Source organism: Entelurus aequoreus, linkage group LG25, assembly GCF_033978785.1.
Source record: "Entelurus aequoreus isolate RoL-2023_Sb linkage group LG25, RoL_Eaeq_v1.1, whole genome shotgun sequence".
In the NCBI taxonomy this organism is placed as follows: domain Eukaryota; kingdom Metazoa; phylum Chordata; class Actinopteri; order Syngnathiformes; family Syngnathidae; genus Entelurus; species Entelurus aequoreus.
The window spans coordinates 25,227,949-25,250,155 of record NC_084755.1 but is presented as its reverse complement, the minus strand read 5'-3'; the positions used below and the strand labels follow the sequence as shown (position 1 = coordinate 25,250,155).

The following is a 22,207-nucleotide window of genomic DNA, read 5'->3' as shown; positions in this document are numbered from 1 at the left end:
CACTTTATGTACTTTTTTATGCCGAAAGAGGCAATTTAAAAGAGGCGATTTCAGCCACTTGAATGACGGCGAAATCATTAAAGGCTCACAATTTTTAATCCATCCAAAAGTAAGGAAAACTTGGATTATTTCACTTTATGTACTTTTTTATGCCGAAAGAGGCGATTTAAAAGAGGCGATTTCTGCCACTTCGGTCATTACAGCCGAGTTTAGATATGATTTTCGAGACGAGTGACGTAAGCGCGCTCCCGCGTCAGGGGGTGCATTCTACGGCAGGGGTGCGTTTTCCTATTGTGGTTTCGTAAAATTGAACTTTGAACAAGTTACAAACAGCCTCTTGACGTATTTAATGTTTCCACTTGGGTTGAAATATCACATTTTAAAAAATTACGGCAATTAGCGCTTTTATCTTATTGATGGACTGGAATATTGTTTCGCAACGCGACTAATCATATATATGCAAAATTCCGTTAAACCGATGGTAAAACAGCAAGTCGTTCACATACCAGAAGTGATGTCATCAAACCGGAACCTGTCAGCGGAATCAGAAAGTACTGCAGAAAGGCAAAAAGAGAACGTTATCTTACAACTCGGGAACATATTTTTATATGACCACTTTTTAAAATATTTATATTCATGAACAAATAGTTGCTCGTTTGAAAGATGACGTGAATGTACAGTTTGTTTGCATCGTATTGTTTAAAGATGTAGAGAGAAAACAGCTGTTGCGGTTAAAGAGAGTTCAATCCAGCATTACATGACGTCATAGATATACCATTACAGTATTACTTATATAAAACTTGTGTTATTCATGCACATTTATAGAAAATGTTTGGAAAGTTTCGTTTTAAAGACGAACGTGATTTGTCCTGGCAACAAGTGAGTGTTGACTGCGTGACGTAGTTCATTGCATTCGCCGCTAGTTGGCAATGTTGTATTGTCAATGTGAAGGAAAAAAATGGAACAACCACATTTGATTTCTTTATTGCGTCACGTGGCCATGATTCCAGAATCTTTTTTTACAGTAATAAAAGGAAATTCAATTATTTGCAATTCCTGACTTTGAAACTTGACACGCCTAACATTATTAGGCATATTGGCAGAAAACCAGCCTGTGTGGCTTGGTCATGTAAGACAAACACCGCCATCGTGTGGATGAAAACCAAAACTACAGTTGACAGTCACAACCTCCTTCAGTGAGGTTTATATCCATAAATAAACCCTTCACCGTTATAACTACAGAGCCTCATAATGCACAATATAAGAAGAAGACTGTGCTGGTATTTCCACTCCTGCAGTTGGGACAAGACGACAAGTGCTTAACAGAAGTGCCCAGCGTTGAAAGAGGCACACATACTTTCTAAACTAATACAGACAAAATGAGACGCTACAGTCAAAGCAGTGAGTCTAAGGACTAGTGTGAGCAAGGTCACAGTTTGGCCGCTGACAGACTCAAAATGTGTCGCCTGCACCACAGAAACACTGACATCCCAACCCTGATTTATTGTCCAATGATCTTGCTGACAAAAGACTCCAGTTCGTCATCGTTTTTGATCCCCACAAATTGGTCGACCACATCGCCTCCTCTCATGGCGATGACTGTTGGAACAGCAGACACCTGAAGGCATGAAGGGAGTTAATAAAAGCCTTGGCTCACCACCAAACAAGGAGGTTAAGTTTCAAGGTACTAATGAATTAGGAAAAGCCTTTGAAAAATACTTTTTGTCTTCATGGATATGGCCTTGGTGACATTGCTGCCCAATTGCATGACAGTCAACACACACACAGCACTTACAAGCAGAAGAGGGGGAATGGAATGATAAAAAGTAAAGCTTTAAACACTTAAGTGTCACTCTGCAAGCACTGCCTAAAACATAACTAGCTGGCGGCTAACGTACCGTCGCAGTGTTTTGGGTACTTTTAAATCACTAATCCTGGCCTCCATGTCGACAAATAAAGTATGTTCCTAGTGTTAATTTTGGCAGAAGTTTTCAATTTAGTTTTAGTCATAGTCTGGACGAAAAATCATTTAGTTTCAGTCATCTAAATTAATTTAGTTTTAGTCGACTCAAATTACAGTAAATTTTGTCAACTAAAATAAAGAGTAGAAGACATCTTTAAATTTGTCTTGATAGCACTTTTATTAAGGTTATTAAAATTACTACACAAGGTAATAAATCAACTCTGCACATAAAAGATGCATTTCAATAAATCTGAATATGGTCCATCACATTATTTCAGAATCTATTCAGACCAAGAGATTAATTAAAGCCTCATCTTTTTTTTATATATACTTCATTTCCGTACGTGCATTCAAGAGAGGCTATTGTGAAAATTGTCGAGCAGATCGTTTTATGACGCAAAGGAGTTAGGTTGAGCAACGTATGCACTTGCTCTGAACGGCGTGAAAAATTATATAACACTTCTATTAAAGTAATTGTATTTATTTAACAGCAAATGATGAAATGGCACATTAACATGTATTTGACGTTCAAACCTTAATATTAAGAATGTTTCCATAACTGCTATAATTCAGTGTTAACATACACAATGTTGTACACATGAATTGTTGGCAATTTGGAGAGCACAACTTAGTTACAATGTTATTGAACATCAAATTACAAATATGATCAATCTATTTTCTGTTCCATCGGTAAAATGTCATGTGTACCATTTATTTAGACAATTATGACAACAACATATCACTGATCTATAGTTTGTTATAAGAAAAAGAACATGAAAATATGTCTGCATGTTTATGTAGAAATACACTAGTTGTATTCTACATTGTGTATAAACAGGTCGTTGACGATAACAACAAAATGAACACTAAGTTTCTTACAAGTATCATTATCACTGCAGGACCAGGAATATCTAAACATGTTTCACTACACACCGTAGGAGGATACAATAGATCACCGCTAACTGCTAGGTTGCACTTCTAAATGTAAACAAATGGGTGGATCTATATAAATATCGACTGTAATGATACCAAGTACAGAAGCCGTATATAGTCTGTTCTACAATGATTACATTGATTTTGATTATCACAAAATATTTAGTCATTTAAAAAAAAAAAATTTAACTCAGGAAATTTTCTGGAGACAGGAAGACTAATAAGTATGACCCTGATGACCCCGACTTGGTATCGGATTGATACCCAAAACTAATATAAAGTATCAAACATCAGAAGAATAAGTGATTATTACATTTGAACAGAAGTGTAGAAACTAGAACATGTTAAAACAAAAAATAAGCAAATAATAACAGTAAACAAACAAGTAGATTAATAATTGACAAAATAATACAATTATAAATGACAATGTTACTGCATGTGTCAGCAGACTAATTAGGAGTCTTTGTTTGTTTACCTATTACTAAAAGACAAGTTTTCTAGTATGTTCAACATGTTATTTAAAGACTAAATTGCAATTAGAAACATATGTTTAATGTATCATAACCTTTTTGTTAAAATAAAGACAATAAAACATTTTTGTGGTGTCTTTTATTTTGAAAAGTATTGAAATACATTTGAAATATTGGAATGGGGACAACCCTGGTTGGTGCTACAAATTATAAAAGTACACAGCACCATAACTTTTCATATTGTTATCCAAGAAAAATATATTGCACATGTGAGAAACATTTTAGTCGTTCGTAGATAGCGCCACCAGGACGTTACCTATTTGTTGCCGTTGGCTTGTCTGTGTGTTAGTTTTCACCAAAAATAAGTCAAAACGTTATAGTGTGTGTGTGTATGCTAGCCGCCTCGTCTACACAAACAGAGACAGAGTGGATAACTGACAAGAGGGTTCACTCTGTCTTTTATTTTACTATATATAATTTTAATAGTTTTCATCTTACTTTCAGGAAATGTCAGAAATGGAACAAGTGATGAGATTTTGGGGCTGATCTGGATCAGCGTCAGGACTTTTTGTCCCCACTATTGGGAGTTAAATAGAAAGTGAAACTCACCCCATATTCAATAGCCAGGTCTGTGTGATCGTCAATGTCTACTTTTGCCATGGCAACGCGGCCTTTTTGTTTGGCAACAGCCTTCTCCAACCTCGGCCCAAGGATCTTACAAGGACCGCACCACCTGAGGACACAAGGAACAGAATAATACATTTAAATAAATGTATTTGTGGCGTCCCGCTGCAAGTACAAAATTAACTCATTATAACCGGACTGTCTGCGAAAGCAGCTTGTCGTTACAATTCCGTACGTCTAAACTCTGCTTCTTATAAGCACCTGGTCTGCCAGAGAATAAGCAGACGTAGCAGGAAGAATCTGTATTGTTTTATGAATTGTCTTTTTACAAAAAAAGGAAGACAATTCTAGCAACATTTTCTGGTTTTATTGGACACTTTTGGAGACTATGTATTGCTCTTCTCAACGAGAAGCTGGTCTTGCAGTGCAACTAAAAGCCGGAACAGGATTTTAACAAACCTAAATTATTTTAATTTTTTGACAAGACTGCAAATTAAAAAGGGATACCACACACCCACCGGCCATAGACAACCCAATGCCACAGAACTCTGTTGAAATTGACGATCAATAAATGTTTTTCCGAAGCTCTCTCTCTCTCCTCTCTCTCTCTGAATGTTAGGAACTTCTATTTCAACTCCTCACATGATTAATTTTGGCTAAATTGTTTGATGACAATATCAACCAATCAGCAGAATTCACTTCACTTATGAACAGTGTTGGGTTAGTTACTGAAAACCAGTAACTAGTTACAGTTACTAGTTACTTTATTTCAAAAGTAACTCACTTACTCAGTTACTTACACCAAAAAATTATGAGTTACTGTGAAAAGTAAGTATTTAGTTACTTATTTTTTCTTCTTTTTTAAAGCTCCCATTAATGCCCTTTTAGCCTTCATTTCAGTACTGTTATTGCAGTGGAGAATAATACAATCTGTTGATCAACTTGACATGCATTTGCATCACTGAACTCTGCTAAGCAATGTGGTCTACATACAACACACAAAGACAAAGATATGTTTCAAAGGGCCAAATTATTTCAGGCCAGAACAAATTGACAAAACTATTTTAAATAGCTGCAAGATAACATACATTAGTAACAAACAGCATAATAGCAACATAGTTGTAAACCAAGGAAGTACTTTAACTTTACATACCAAAGCCTAACCAGGCGTTTTTTCTCTCAAGGAATTCTGAAATAAAATCATGTCTGAAGCCCAGAACACTTTACGCATTTCCCCAGTTTTAGTTTAGAGATAAGGAAAGATTGGCCTGGCCCACTAGGATCCCTCTTTATGTTTGTGAACTTTATAGTCTATACATTTAGAGTGATGTGATAATCAAAAACTCTAGAAGTCTAGAATGAAAGAGTATATAAGAGAATTGACAGAGTGTGTACCTTCAATGAGGAATGAGGGAACTCTCCTGAAGGAATCAATTAAGTACTATCTATCTGATGAGTAGAGGCTGAGAGTGGAGTGTCTTCTTTAGCTTGCTTTCCATGTTTATGTACTCACTGCCCACTGTGTCCAGGAGCTTGGAAAATGTTTTCGTGCCATTTGCTGTTTGACGCCGGTATCATGCTAATTAGCTGCCTGAAAGCGGGTGACTCCACTGTATAAATAGCCTGCATGTCTTCTAGCACATACGCTGCAATGGCTCTATCAATGTTGTCCTTGCTAGCAGTGCCTCGTTAAAATCCAGCCGCTGTTGCTTAGGAGGTGAAGTGTGTCTCTCTTTACTAGCTTCGTCGAAGCATGTTGCTTTTGTAGCTGTTTCAGCCGATTTGAATTGACACAACTTACATTTAACTAAAATGTTCTTTTCTTTGTGCTCGACAAAAGAAAAGTAGTGATAATATCTCGGCTGACCATATTCTGAAATCCCAAAAAGAGGACACATATGCGTGCCAAGGTGGGCAGCACGCCAAGGCCGGGACTAGGTGAAAATTTGCCAATGATACTCGAACTTGCTTTATAAATAATATAATAATATATTCATTTAAATACTGCATTTTTTCTCTTCTGTTGACAGCAGTGTTGGCGCTAGGAATTTTCAAAATGGGGTCCCCATCAAGTCATAAAAATGGGTTCCCACTAGGGCTGGAAATCTTTGGGTGTCCCACGATTCGATTCAGAATCGATTCTTGGGGTCACGATTCGATTCAAAATCGATTTTTTTTTTCAATTCAACACGATTCTCGATTCAAAAACGATTTTTTTTAATTTAATTTTTTTAAATGAAAACAATACACAATACCATAATAATGCAATACAATTTCAAAACCAAACCCAATTTTGGAGTTCTGAACTTGTGATTTCTTGCAGTGCTAAGTGGTAATATTTCACATTTGTCCCAATTGACTTTATACCCTGATAAACAGCCATATTCAGTGATGACATTATTGATATAGTGTAGAGAGGAGTTAACATGTGACAGGTAGAGAATTATGTCGTCACAATACATCGATAGCTTATTATACTGAGAGCCAATTTTTATAACATGAATATTATTTTCACTTCTTATTTTTGCAGCTAAGGGTTCAATAACCAAATTAAATAATAATCCAGATGCAGGACATCCCTGTTTTACTCCTCTTTTTAACGAAAAAAGTTCTGAAATATGATTATTGGTTTTGACTGATGCCATGGGCCTTGTATAAAGCATCTTAATCCATTGTATAAAATTATTTCCAAATCCAAATTTACGTAATGTGCAAAACATAAATGACCAGTTTATGCGGTCGAATGCCTTCTCCGCATCAACAGTACATACTGCTGTGGGATAAGGGAGACTTCTAACATAGTAAATAACAAACAATTTCCTTGTATTGTCTGAAGATTGTCGACCTTCCATGAAGCCAGTTTGGTCAGTATGAATTCATTTTCCTATTACATTTGATAATCGTGTGGCTAAGATTTTTGCCAAGATTCAAAAGGATTCTCTAATCATTCAATACATATGATTTCAGCAGGATCTACCCCAGTCTGCTGACATGCAAGCAGAGTAGTAGATTTTTGTAAAAAGCTTTTATAATTGTAAAGGACAATGTTTTATCAACTGATTGCAATAATGTAAATTTGTTTTAACTATTAAATGAACCAAAAATATGACTTATTTTATCTTTGTGAAAATATTGGACAGTGTGTTGTCAAGCTTATGAGATGCGATGCAAGTGTAAGCCACTGTGACACTATTGTTCTTTTTAATTTTTTATATATAAATATCTAATGATAATGTCAATGAGGGATTTTTAATCACTGCTATGTTGAAATTGTAACTAATATTGATACTGTTGTTGATAATATTCATTTTTGTTTCACTACTTTTGGTTTGTTCTGTGTCGTGTTTGTGTCTCCTCTCAATTGCTCTGTTTATTTCAGTTCTGAGTGTTGCTGGGTCGGGTTTGGTTTTGGAATTGGATTGCATTGTTATGGTATTGCTGTGTATTGTTTTGTTGGATTGATTAATTTAAAAAAATGTTTTTTTATATATATATATATATATATATATATATATATATATATATATATATATATATATATATATATATATATATATATATATATATATATATATATATATATATATATATATATATATATATATATATATATATATAAAAATAAAATAAAATAGATTTTTAAAAAATGAGAATCGATTCTGAATCGCACAACGTGAGAATCGCGATTCAAATTCGAATCGATTTTTTCCCACACCCCTAGTTCCCACAGTACATTTTTGGGGCCCCACTTTTTTGTAAGTGTTTTGAAAAAAAAAGATAAATATATGCATTATCCTGTTATATCTCACATTCTATATTGTGTTTTTGAAAAAGGTTGTCATAAACGTTACTTAATCAATTAAAAAAAATTATAAAAAAAGAAAAAAAATATGTATACATATGTAAATGTATTCAGTTCTAAACATTCATTCACTTTCTTCTTTCCTTCATGGATCTGAACTTTGTTTTTTCTATGTTTTTATTTAATAAGTTGTAGATGTATTTATTTCAGTATAAAAGTGTAATAAGTGTTTTGCTTCGGTCATGAAATGATGGTAATGGTGTGCCAGGGCATACATACATTTTATATTTAACGCTTAAATCTCTGGAGTCTACATCAACTTCAGATCTATCCCTTATTTTTCTTATGTTGTTTTTTTGTTTGTTTGTTTTCCACCCTTTTTTGTCAAACAAAACTATGTTTTTAATGGCAAACACACAAAATATGCAAAATCTTACACCAAAAATATTTTTCAAAGTGGAATATTAGATGTGAAGTAATCGGAACCTTGGATAGGTCAATAATTCATAATAACATTACACTTTTGTTATATTTTTGTTTATTTTAATAGTATTTTTAGAATGTGCTGTGGGCTTTTAAAACATTAGCTGTGGGCCGCAAATGGCCTCCGGGGCACACTTTTGACACCCCTGCTATAGATAATAAAAAATTAAATCTGATAAATCTATCGATAAAAAGCTGAGCCTGGCGATGCATGCGTGTTTATCATAACTCTCTCGCTCTCTCTGTCTCCGCCCCTCCCTCACGAATTCTGCTGCGCGCACACCCCTCCTCCCTCTCCACACCCAGACACACACACAGCGCCTCTTCCTTGTGACGTAAAATAACGCAGTAACGCATCATGTAGTAACGGTAACTGAGTTACTGAATATAAAAAATAACGCGTTAGATTACTAGTTAGCGCCGAAACTAATGGCGTTACAGTAACGCGTTTGTCTCAACACTGCTTATGAACAAAATATAATGTGCTTAAGGCTAACTATGCTGAAAAGTTATTTCATCATAAAAGTCTTAACATTTTTTTAACAAATGGAGATTACATTATTTGAACTAAGGCTGAAACGACGCGTCGACATGGTCGACGTCATCGGTTACGTAAATACGTCGACGCCGTTGTTGTGCGTCGACGCGTCGCATTTATGTCACACTACCGTCATGGCGGACCGCAAAGCAGACGGTGCGAGCGAGGGGGAAAAAATCACGCCAAAAGTCGTCAAAAGTGTGGGAGTATTTCAATACACGGCCTAATAATGTTGTTATATGCACACTGTGTCAAGCGGAAATGGCCTATCATAGCAGCACAACGGCTATGAACGAACATTTGAAAAGAAAACCATCAACTAGTCAATCGTCCGCGTGAGCATACGTTGTCATCATTACACAAAAACATGAATGTGTCATTTGTATCTGCTAGGGGTGTAACGGTACGTGTTTTGTATTGAACCGTTTCGGTACGGGGGTGTACCGAACGAGTTTCTAAGCTAAAGCTAAAGTCTTAACAAGCTGCTTTGCTCCTTCTGCCTCTGTCTCAGCACGCAGCACTGTCCCACCCACACAACCATCTGATTGGTACACAGAAAGCGTTATCAGCCAATCAGCAGTGCGTATTCAAAACGTTACCAGCCAATCAGCAGTGCGTATTCAGAGCGCATGTAGTCAGCGCTTCAGCGTCGAGCAGATAGGTGTTTAGCAGGTGAGCATCAGGCAGCGGACTCTCCCCAAATGATAATAAACACCTCTCAGTCAACTACTAGTAACATCACTATGAGCCCGTTGACCTTCTAGAAACTTAAACTGCAGCTCAGCTCAGCTCACAGTCCTGGCTTGAGGTGAAGGCTAATTACCTCTCAGTTCCAGCCACATCCACCCCTTCTGAGCGCCTATTTTCAGCTGCTGGGGATATTGTAAACAAGAAAAGAACCAGAGCATGTAGACATGCTAACCTTTCTTCATTACAACTGTTAGTCAGTCACTGGAATGAGTAGAATTGGTTATTGTGTACTGTGTTGGACTGGATGTTTATTTTGCACATTTTAAAAGCAATACTTAATGTTTACAGTGCTCCAGAATATTTAGATTGGCACTTTTTTGTATTGGATGTTTATCTTTATTTTTGCACATTTTAGCAAATAAGCAATACTTTCACTTTTGTTGAAATGTTTACACTGTTGTTACAGAATATTTCGTTTTGCACTTTTTTGTATTGGATGTTTATCTTTATTTTTGCACATTTTAAAGCAAAATAAGCAATACTTTTACTTTTGAAATGCTTATACTATTGCAGAATATTAAGATTTGCACTGGATGTTTACTTTTATATTTGCACATTAAAAAGCAAATAAGCTACTTTTAATTTTGTTAAATGTTAAAAGTTTTAAATGTTTACATTGTTATAGAATATTTTGTCATGTTGTTGTCAATGTTGACTGAGTGGCCATACTTCGTTTTTTTTGTAAATAAAAGCCATGCCTTTTGAAAAAACGGGCCTACATTTATTTTTTCATCTTCATTTTAAATAAAAAAATAATCGGTAAAAGGAAAAATAATCTATAGATTAATCGAAAAAAAATCTATAGATTAACCGATTAATCGGAAAAAATAATCTATAGATTAATCGATAGAAAAATAATCGTTAGCTGCAGCCTTAATTTGAACACTAACTTATTTTGTTGTTTACATTTCAAAAACACTTGCTAGGCTTCTGTCGAATGCAATAATTATTCAACAAAATGATGATACTTCAAGTAATGATTTGTCGTAAATCAGTCAATAGGCCTGCGCATTATTTTAATTCCGGACTATAAGCCGCTACTTTTTTTCCTACATTGTCGGCTTTCAAAAAACAATGCGGCTAATTTTTTGATTTTTCTTTGTAGACGGCCTTAATGCAAATAGTATAAAAAAATTTAAAAAAAGAACAAGCAAATACAATGAAAAAGTGTATTATTGTTTGTGCTATTGCGGAATCTTTTGGACGAGTTCGCTTACTGCAAGTGCTGCAGTGTCTTTCCATTTAGTGCTTTCAACCGGAAGTAGAAGTGTCGTTCCGTCTTCTAGCCCTCAATAGCATTTCTACTCGTATGGATTCTTCTTTCATCACTCCTTTTGCAAGTTTTACAATATAACTACAATGGTTTATACTGACTAATGCGTCCCATGTGTGATGTCTGTAAGAGTGTTTTCATGCATATTTGTACGTGCTATCGTAACGTAATCAAGCCAGCGTCTTTAGCATTGGCTAATATGCCAACACATTTACGAATGTCCGTGTTAGTATTATTAACCTACAATGACATTCTTTTTGCATTGTTTTAGTTTCACAAATTCCTCAGTAAATTCACCAAAACATCATTGTGAAATGTATGGAATGATCTTGTCACACAGCGTAGTGTTTTGTGAAGTATTCTTGTGTTAGAACACATAACTCCGTACTGTACTCACTGTGCATGGAAGTCAATCAGCACAGGAAGTTGACTGTTGATGACTCGCTCTGTGAAATCCTCGTTGTCCTGCACATTGAAAGAGACCAGACGGCGGAAGGGGTGAGGACAGATGTGCGAGGGGGAGAGGAGGGAGACCCGGGCTGTGGAAGGCTGCAAGGAGGAGGAGAAGGATTTGGAGGCGGCGATGGATGCTGGGAGGCAGCGGATCTTTTTGGAGGAGAGCGTCCAAATCCTGCGTACTAGCAGCCGATGAGCCATCTGGGGAAGACACGACATCAGCGGGCCAATGTTATTCATACATAGTCCATGTCAAGCTACGAGAAAAGTAACAAAAACAGACAACAGGAAAAAAAACAGGGTAAAAAAATAAAAGCACCGTCACTGGAAAACAAGGGAAATGTGAGGACTATGTTTGAAACATCATATAATCAAAACAAAATTCAGATTAAATATAGGATTTTTTAATAACTGTTTTTGTTTTTAATAGAAAGTTTCTGAGCATCAATACTTGTGTACATCTTGATCTACAATGCAGAAATGTATTTTAATACCAAACTTTTTGGCAGTGTTCTGGCTTCATATGTGTTTTGTAGATGTTAACCATAAACAGTATTAATGATAAAACCCCCGACGATTAGTTAGTCAATTAAAATGATGGAAAAACCATGATAAACTCACATACCTACTGGTGCCTCCTGGCTAGCTTAAATGCTAACATGAAAACAAGACATTACCAAACGACAGTGTATTTTTCAGACGATAGGCGCACTTAAAATGCTTGAATTTTTTCCAAAATGGACAGTGGGCCTTATAACTTGGTGCACCTAATGTATGTATTCATTCTGGTCACGCTTACCGATCTCAAAGCAATGTTACTTGGTATATGGTGTAATGATAAGCGTGACCAGTACATGGCAGTCACCCATAAGAGATACAAGTGGACTGCAGGTTGACGCCTGTTCAATAAATGACGCTAGGAAGTACCCATAAGCAAGCAACACCAAAACTTTAAATGTTCCATTGAGAATATGAAACATTACACACGGGGCTCAAAACAAAGTTTGGTTGTATTTGTACTATGACAATAAAGACCATACTATACCAAAATCTGTCAAAATGTTTTAGTACGACTTTCGTAAGCTACCAAGCTGCACCGCTTGATGGAACGCGGAGCATTACGGCTTCCATTTCTAACACAAAGTAGCGTACAGTTCTAACTTAAATATGTCAGTAGAAGCGCTAGAAACTACCGGTTCACTAAAGATGACGGGGAGAAGGCGCTGTCAAAGTTGAGGCACGTAAATAAGAGCGCCCACAAAACGGCACATCCTGAAGAGACGGTCACAAAGCAACTTGAAGATGGTGTGTAAAACATCATTTATGCAACATTTTGACCAAAGAACCACATTTACATGTTATGTAGACCAGTGGTCCCCAACCTTTTTGTAACTGCGGACCGGTCAACGCTTGAAAATTTGTCCCACGGACCGGGGGGGTATGGTATTTTTTTAAATTTTTTGTCATAAAAAAATACAATCATGTGTGCTTACGGACTGTATCCCTGCAGACTGTATTGATCTATAGTGTAGGAACCAGAAATATTAATAACAGAAAGAAACAACCCTTTTGTGCGAATGAGTGTCAATGAGTGTAAATGGGGGAGGGAGGTTTTTTGGGTTGGTGCACTAATTGTAAGTGTATATTGTGTTTTTTATGTTGATTTAATAAAAAAAGTAATTAAATAATGTATTTATTTATTTATTTTTTTTAATTTCTTGTGCGGCCCGGTACCAATCGATCCACGGACCGGTAAAAAAATCATAGAATAACCCTTTAAAAAAAATCATAGAATAACCCTTTTAACACGCCTTATAATACGGTGTGCCTTTTGTATGAAAATAGACCAGAATCATCGGCAGTGTGCTTTAAATTCCGGTACGCCCTACGGTCGGAAAAAAAATACAGTACCCCAATCTAAACTTCTATAAACACATTGCTGTCTGATATTTGTGTACTATGAACTATGCTCTCTTAGCACAGCGTGATTGTTCTAAACTCAGGAGTCGGAGATGTGTTTTTTTACGCTGCATTCATGGCACACTGAACAAAGTATTAGGCCACAACCCCCGCCAGAATAATAATTTCCATTTCCGTTATATTTCAAACAAATGAAAATACAATCAACCTAAGATTAAAGTAAATTATGAAATAGAGCAGAAGGAAGTTAATGTATAACATCTGCCCCTATTCATGCAACAAGCTAAAAGTCTACATCACAACAAAATAAATAAAACATCATATATTTTCATCATTCTGATTTTCACTTTTTAATTGTTTTGTCCATCGTCAAGTTTGCTCCATTAACTAACACCTTTTATAATAATGTTCTAAAACTAGATTTTATAAATACTAAGTTCCTTTTAGATTATAATTATTCTCTTTTTACAAATTTGTTTTAAATGTTTGGTAGAATTTGTATATGTGCTTTATAAATATTCTTTAGAATATCATACTCCACCAGTTTATGAAATTCAAATAAGTTAAACTGTGTGAATATTGAGTTTGTGGCTTCCGTGTATGCATTTCCACATCATAGATAATAAAAAATATAATTTATTTGTTAGGCAATTTTCATTTTAAATACATCTTAAAGTTCTACAATATTTAAAACAATAAAAGCGTAGCCATTAAAACTAAAATACTTTAAACAGTGGTGGGTCGTCAGGGCCAGCAAGGCCTTCTCTGCTGGCCTAACATAACCAGGAATCATGATCATAATTAAAGATAAAAGTAACTTTCCCTAAATATCTAAAAGTATTTATATTCTCTTCATGTCATATTATGCTCCTTCCAATGCTGTTTTTAGGTAAGATTTTGCATCCAATCAGAATTCAGCTAGCTTATGTTGCCATGCTGTACAAAATCTGCCTGGGGCCTTCAGAATCAACAATGCCGGCGACTATGCACTGTAAGTGAACGGAGACATAGAGTTGATGGACAATTGCGAACCAGATCACGAGTTGTTGTCAGTAAGGCCTTACGCTGTGATTGGATACTCACTTGGGAGTCCCAAGTGAGTATCCAATCACAAGTTGCCAAAACAGGAAGTGGAACCGGAACCATACGAGCCATAGAAAGCCACAGAAAACTCACCGGTACAATAACCATGAAGATAAAGTGTTTGTATTACACAGCTATGGACAGACAAAGCCAAGCAATGCAGCAGCGCTCAAATTTAACCGCGGCAAGTGCCGCGACCGCCCTCATCATTTGCCGTAATGCCCCAAAAAATTGACCAACATTTGGGCAAGAACATGCTGTGACCGCCCTTGACATTTTACCCGTTAATGGACAAGGGATGTAACAGTAAATGGTATAATGATAATTTGCGATAATTCCCTACGGTTAATAATACCGTTAAATTTTTTAATTACCGAAAAACTGTCATTTATTAATGCATTTTCAGTAAAACGAAGTCAGGCGCATGCGCATTAGCGGTGTTTGGCTTGAAAATCATGGTTGGTTTTAGGGCTGGGCGATATATTCGATATATCGCGGGTTTGTCTCTGTGCGATATAGAAAATGACTATATCATGATATTCGAGTATACGTTCTCAGACAGTTGCTTTTAGCTGCAGGCATTACACTACAGGCGTTTCTCACTCTTTCTTGTCTCTCCTTCTCACAGAGACTTAAACAAGCGCACCTTCTTACATATGTCACATACGTATACGCCCTCGCTGAGCAGAGAGGTAGCAGCATGGCTAAAGTTAGCTGTGGTGCGAGTGGTAATACGAGAGAAAGAAGGTGCGAATCTGGTAACAAATGAAGGAAGAATTAATTCCTAAGAAAAACAGCACGGGGTCCATCGTCTGGCGGTGGTTTGGCTTCAAGTTGGAAGATGTCGAACGGAAAACCGTAATTTGTCAAGTGTGGGGCGAAAACGTTGCCACAAAAAGTAGCATTACTGCTAATATGTAGAATCATTTGAAAAGTCACCCGCTAGAGAATGAAGAGTGTTTGAAACTCCGCATGTCAACATCTCCGTTCGGTGCCACACCAACAAAATGCCGAGCAACCATTTCCACATCAACACCGTATGAAAAAAATTGTCCACGACATAAGGAGATAACGTCTGCAGGAACCTACCACATAGCGAAGGACGTACACAATTTGATTTCCTATTATGCAGCTCATTTTTATTTGACAGTTATTGAAATATCTTGTGTGACATCATGCACAAAAGTGCACTTTATTTGTTTTAAACTATTGTAGTGGCGTTCTGTACAAAAAGTGCACTTTAATTTAGTGTTGTTTTGATTTGTCATCTTAGTGACATCATTCACAAAAGTGCACTAATAGCTTGTTTTAAAATGTCTCTGACAATCTTGCACGTTGTTTTGAAATGACATGAATGTTTGTGCCACTGCTTAATAACTGTTTAATAAATACAGTTTTGGTAAATTGACTTAGTTGTGATTTCCCTCTCTGCATGAAAGTTTAAAATGAGCATATATTAATGAAGTATGAAGAAGAAAGTTTTAATGGAGACACATAGAATCATCATACTGCTATGATTATATGCATCAAGTGTTAATTCAAGGCTAAGGCAAAATATTGAGATATATATTGTGTATCGCGATATGGCCTAAAAATATCGAGATATTAAAAAAAGGCCATATCGCCCAGCCCTAGTTGGTTTAACGTCATTTCCACTCGCTTGCCGGCGTGTGTTTAAGAGCGCACTGCTGTGTTTAGATAAAGACAGGTGTGGACAATATTGGAGACACTTGTCCCTACACAAAGTATACAGCGAAGGAGAAAACCATTTGATGTTTTGCAGCAGGTGATGTGTCGTGAACGTTGTCACAATTTGTTTATAAAGTCTTTACTTTGTTGACTGGGATGTTCACTTGTCCTTTATTTAACTGCAAACTGTATCAGTGTTCAAATAACATCAATATTAACTAAAATGTTTAATCATCTCATCGAATTGAACACAGGCGGTGAAGATTGTTTATTCGATGTGAGAGGTATCACTTCTGTTTTTTTTTGTTGACCAAACTGAAACACTAGGGAGGCGTTGGAGAAGAACAAAGCTTGTTTATTAGACTTCATCTTCATTAGTCAAACTGCTTTGTGTTTTATTTTGATATCAAAAAGTAAACACCAGACTGAGGTGTTACTTCAAAAAACATTCATGTGACACTTCATTTTGTTAATGTTTTATTGTGTATAGTTAATTCCTATATGACATATTTCTGCTCAAACTCTTAAAGGATCTGTCCCGACACAGCATCCACAACTACATATAAATGTACATAACTTAAAAATATATATAAATAAAAAACTCCATCAAAATGTAAAAATAGAGATAAAGGCATCATGTAATAACAAAAAGATGACAAGTTGATTTTGTTAAAGAATAAAAAAACCTAATATTTGTCTATAAATACATTGATAACATTTAGCTATAGTGTTTTATTAGATATTACAAATGACAAGATGGTATTACATTCACACCCCAACACTGCTTTACTTAACAAATCAGTAATCATGATTTTAATATTGATAACAATAATCTTAATTATTACTTTGGCCATAATTGGCAGCCCTAGATCTCATACATGAACACTATTTTTGTATTTATTAATAATATATATATATATATACATATATATATATATATATATATATATACATTTTTGGCAGACAATCACATTTTGGCTCAACACCGGCGGTGAAATGGGGAAATGCCCGCCACTTTCACACAAATCAACCGACTACGACGGTACCACTTGCTTATACGGCGTCGGAAGGGTGCTACAAATTGTGAGTTCAAATATTGTATTTCTTAATTTTTTCATGTTTAATTTGTTTTATACAATTCTTTTAATTTTGACAGTACCAAAAGGGTATATGTTTTAATTGCCGAAGCGGGTTTATTGAATGTTAAATGCCAGAGGTGTGGACTCGAGTCACATGACTTGGACTCGAGTCAGACTCGAATCATGAATTTGATGACTTTGGACTCGACTTGACAAAATGTAAAGAGACTTGCAACTCGACTTAGACTTTAACATCAATGACTTGTGACTTCACTTGGACTTGAGCCTTTTGACTTGACATGACTTGCTACTTTCCCCAAAACCCAAAGATTAAAAAGTTATTTGGGAGCGCGCCGCTCCGTATTTTTCATTTTCTTCGTCTGTGTCTATCAGCGTGTTGTTCCTGTCAGCTGGTGTGCTCTCAGTACAACAGCCAATCAAATTAGATCTACGTTGTTTTCATCACACAGCATTCATCCAATCAAATTGCAGGACAACCACCGAACAAGAGTTGTCAAACAATGCGGCAGTGAGAAACAATTATGCCAAAGTTAATTTCGTTCGGGTATTAAAACTACGACTTGGTCAACAAAAAACGAATTGCCGTATGCAAATCACGCAGTTCGAATATTACAGACGGAGACGCAACAACTTCCAACTTCGTTCGACATTTGAAGTTGCACAAAGGGTAAGTTTTGAATGTAAGATAACGTTTATTGGCTAAGTAACGTAACTTTTATTTGCTGTGTAGTTAAATCAGTGAGGCTGTAAACTCACTGCTAACGTTATAACCTTAGACATCTTATAAGGGTACGCAGCATCGAGCGCTACTGCCTACAGGCGCAGACGAGACGCGGGGCCACCATCTTGGAGTGGTGATCCGCTCCACTCAGCGCAATTCATTTGGCAGGAGCAATGAACTGTCAGCGCATTTAATTCATTTTACCTCACTGAATACCACTGATTTTCACGCGCTTTTTTGTCATACGTGTAGTAGCTATGATAAAGGAAACATGTTTTGGCGTGTTTTATTATTCATAGTTTGCTTAACAGTAATATAATATTCTTATACGCTATAAGTGACCAGACGTCCGAGATCAAAACTGGGAATATAATCCCAGAGAAAGGGGAAAAAAACAGTCAGCTATTTTTAAATTGAAGAAACAATATGATTAGGTTATGTAAACATGCGTATATCCTACATAAACAATGTATGAATACATTATATATATATATATATATATATATATATATATATATATATATATATATATATATATATATATATATATATATATATATATATATATATATATATATATATATATATATATATATATATATATCTTATAGACTGTATCTCTGTTGCTGCAGCAGCAGAGAGTCTGTCTTGGCACTTTGTATTGATATTTTGTATTACATTCTTCCCTTAAATGATCATGTTTACAGTCATTGTTTTATATGTATTTTTTATGTATGTCGCTTTGGATAAAAGCGTCTGCCAAATACTTCAACATAAACATATATAAACACCTGAAAGTCTTTATCAGCTAAAACCACCAATCTGTTTCACTGGATTCAGAATAAAACCAAATTCTGTCTTACCCAACAATGTTAGTATTTGAATATTGTTACTTGAAGACTTATTCCTGGTTACAATTATACTGTTAAGAACGTATTGTCTTATATTTTGCCTAAAATGAGAATGCATCATAATCAGTGGCGGCTGGTGAATTTTGTTTTAGGTGGGGCTGAAAGTTTGTAAACCAAACCCCTGTAGGGCAGTCATCCTCCCCCAGAAGATTTCTTTGTGATTTTCACATACAAATATTGAAGATCTTTGCTCCTTCTCAACTCTGTGGTAATATTATTTTCATAAAATACAACCAATAGTACATTAATGTTAAATCTTACTTGTGAAAAGTAATCCCCCGATTCCTATTTTCAACAGTCCGCTCATTTGAGTAGGAAAACGCTGAACACCATCTTTATTTTCTACCTGTCAACTGTCACTACTTCAAGATGGCGGCCAAATTGCTCGCGTCACAGCAACCAATGCTGCTTCTACTTATAAGATGTCTATGGTTATAACGTCATTGCAAACACGGCAATCTGTTGCATCCACTGCAGTTCGCTACCTTATTCACACTTTTTGCCAAGTGATTTTTTTAAGCAGGGTTGCATGAGGTACCTAGACAAAACGTTACGTTAGTCAATGTATCACACACAGTAACGTAACGTTAAAATGTATACTATATTAACAATATGTGTACATATTGCATAGGGCCCTGACATCTAAAAAGTACAACTCTGTTCATTGTTTTGTTCATGTTTTTGTTATGTTTTTCATATGTACGCACACATAAACACACAGACAGTACGAGATGAGATCAATGAGATAAGGTAAGAACAGGAGAGAAACTGCTGTGGAACTAGTTACAATGCAATATGCCATGGAAATACAATGTTAACACTTTTGTGCAAATAAGTACAGTTGCACTTGTTTTTTCAAATGTGTTTATTCTGTAAAAGAATGAGTTAAATGTTTAAAATTACTGGATAATAGTGCTATTATGAAGTGCAATGTCAGCACTTTTTTCCCCCTGCAATTTCAAATGCACTTGTTTTAATAAATAAATACAGCGTTTTAAAAGCATACACAATCTGTGTAAATATATTAGTCTGTGGTTAAAAGGACTTGAAAGGACTCGAAATTCAAAATGCAGGACTTGGGACTTGACTTGAGACTTTCCAGTCTTGACTTTGGACTTGACTTGGGACTTGCCTGTCTTGACTCGGGACTTGACTCGAGACTTGAGGGCAAAGACTTGAGACCTACTTGTGACTTGCAAAGCAATGACTTGGTCCCACCTCTGTTAAATGCGCCAAAAGATAGACCCTTTTGTACACAGTCGAGGGGATTCAATGACCAGTAGCGTGCACGTGTGTTTCTGTATAGTATCTCGAGCAATGGTCATGTGGCGACATAAATAATTGTGTTTCTGTATAGCAGGGGTCACCAACGCGGTGCCCGCGGGCGCCAGGTAGCCCGTAAGGACCAGATGAGTAGCCCGCTGGCCTGTTCTAAAAATAGCACAAATAGCAGCACTTACCAGTGAGCTGCCTCTATTTTTTAAATTGTATTTATTTACTAGTAAGCTGGTCTCGCTTTGCCCGACATTTTTTATTCTAAGAAAGACAAAACTCAAATAGAATTTGAAAATCCAAGAAAATATTTTAAAGACTTGGTCTTCACTTGTTTAAATAAATTCATAATTTTTTTTACTTTGCTTCTTATAACTTTCAGAAAGACAATTTTAGAGAAAAAATACAACCTTAAAAATGATTTTAGGATTTTTAAACACATATACCTTTTAAATTCCTTCCTCTTCTTTCCTGACAATTTAAATCAATGTTCAAGTAAAAACATTTTTTTTATTGTAAAGAATAATAAATACATTTTAATTTAATTCTTCATTTTAGCTTGTGTTTTTTCGACGGAGAATATTTGTGAAATATTTCTTCAAACTTATTATGATTAAAATTCGAAAAAAAAATTCTGGCAAATCTAGAAAATCTGTAGAATCAAATTTAAATCTTATTTAAAAGTCTTTTGAATTTCTTTTAAAATGTTTGTTCTGGAAAATCTAGAAGAAATAATGATTTGTCTTTGTTAGAAATATAGCTTGGTCCAATTTGTTATGTATTCTAACAAAGTGTAGATTGGCTTTTAACCTATTTAAAACATGTCATCAAAATTCTAAAATTAATCTTAATAAAAAAAAATTACTGATGATGTTCCATAAATTCTTTTTTTTATTTTTTCAAAAAGATTCGAATTAGCTAGTTTTTCTCTTCTTGTTTTCGGTTGAATTTTGAATTTTAAAGAGTCGAAATTGAAGATAAACTATGTTTCAAAATTTAATTGTCATTTTTTTTCGTGTTTTCCCCTCTTTTAAACTGTTCAATTAAGTGTAAATATCTTTAATTATTAATAATATCATAGAGTTAAAAGGTAAATTTTGCAAATTGGCTATTTCTGGCAATTTATTTAAGTGTGTATCAAACTGGTAGCCCTTCGCATGAATCAGTACCCAAGAAGTAGCTCTTGCTTTCAAAAAGGTTGGTGACCCCTGCTGTATAGTATCTCCAGTCGTGTCCATGTGGTGACATCAATTACGGTATTTTGAGAGGTGAGGTCGGACTAAGTAGGACATCACTGAAGGCCTAGGTAAGAAACGCACGGCCCGCCACTGACTTTAAATAATACTTAAAAATACAAGATTAAATAAAACGCTAATGGAATATTTTCACCATTTTGATCAGATGACATTCCTGATTTTTCCTGGTTATAAAAGAAAAACAAACATGTCAAATATAGTTGTATTTATACAGGGTTGTGGATGTTTTTCTTCATGATGGACACCAATAACATAGCAGTCTCGCACACCTGCTGTGCACTAATGCTGCTAGTGCGAGCTTACAACTCAAACTTTACAGCCACGTTTAAACACTATTTACGACAACAAACATAGAGTGAAATAGAGCTGTTATGAATGTACAAGTACCGTAGAGCTTTGCTTCCTCCATTAACAAACGTTACGTATGACTTTGCCCCCTTCGCCCTCTCTTTCACTAAACCTTACCATGGCACCGCTTCCTGTCACGCTAAAACACCCCAAATACTCAAACCGGAGACACCGGACGGACTAAAAAAAGACCACATAAATAGAAAACAACCCAAACGAAACGATGTATTTTAAGATGTTTTACCTTGCCGCCTGGATACCGCTGTACTTGGTCTCGAGGACCAAAGTAGTACTTCCGGTGCAGGCAGCTGGGCAGAATTTATTACTTGGCATTGGCGACTACCGCCATCTAAGGCTCAGTACCGGAAGTACAGGCTACTGTATATACAGAATGTGGCCAAATAAATAGATGGTAAAAATAACAATAATAGTAATTTATAATAATATATTTTTTATTTACGATACTGTAATAATATTGTGTTTATTTATGTATATACATATATACATATATATATATATATATATACATACCAATATTTTGGTACCGGTACCAAAATGTATTTCGATACTTTTAGGTACTTTTCGATACTTTTCTAAATAAAGGGGACCACAAAA

General features: G+C 35.6%; 1 protein-coding gene across 1 annotated transcript; it reads right to left on the bottom strand.

The window, feature by feature from the left end:
- Positions 1-972: 972 nt before the first annotated feature.
- txn2 (thioredoxin 2) lies at positions 973-21,961 on the bottom strand. Its single transcript, XM_062037348.1, has 4 exons — positions 21,837-21,961; positions 11,234-11,493; positions 3,976-4,099; positions 973-1,618 (listed from the first exon to the last, which is right to left on the bottom strand). Exons 2-4 carry the CDS (start codon positions 11,491-11,493, stop codon positions 1,502-1,504), a joined length of 501 nt encoding a protein of 166 aa, XP_061893332.1. The 5' UTR covers positions 21,837-21,961; the 3' UTR covers positions 973-1,501.
- Positions 21,962-22,207: the final 246 nt, after the last annotated feature.

Excerpts from the sequence above, each read along its gene's own strand:
- txn2 (XM_062037348.1), bottom strand. The coding sequence starts at position 11,493 with ATGGCTCATCGGCTGCTAGTACGCAGGATTTGGACGCTCTCCTCCAAA. Across the intron at positions 4,100-11,233 it reads CTGATTGACTTCCATGCACA|GTGGTGCGGTCCTTGTAAGA; the intron begins GTGAGTACAGTA and ends TTGTGTCCTCAG. Across the intron at positions 1,619-3,975 it reads ACCTGGCTATTGAATATGGG|GTGTCTGCTGTTCCAACAGT; the intron begins GTGAGTTTCACT and ends TCATGCCTTCAG.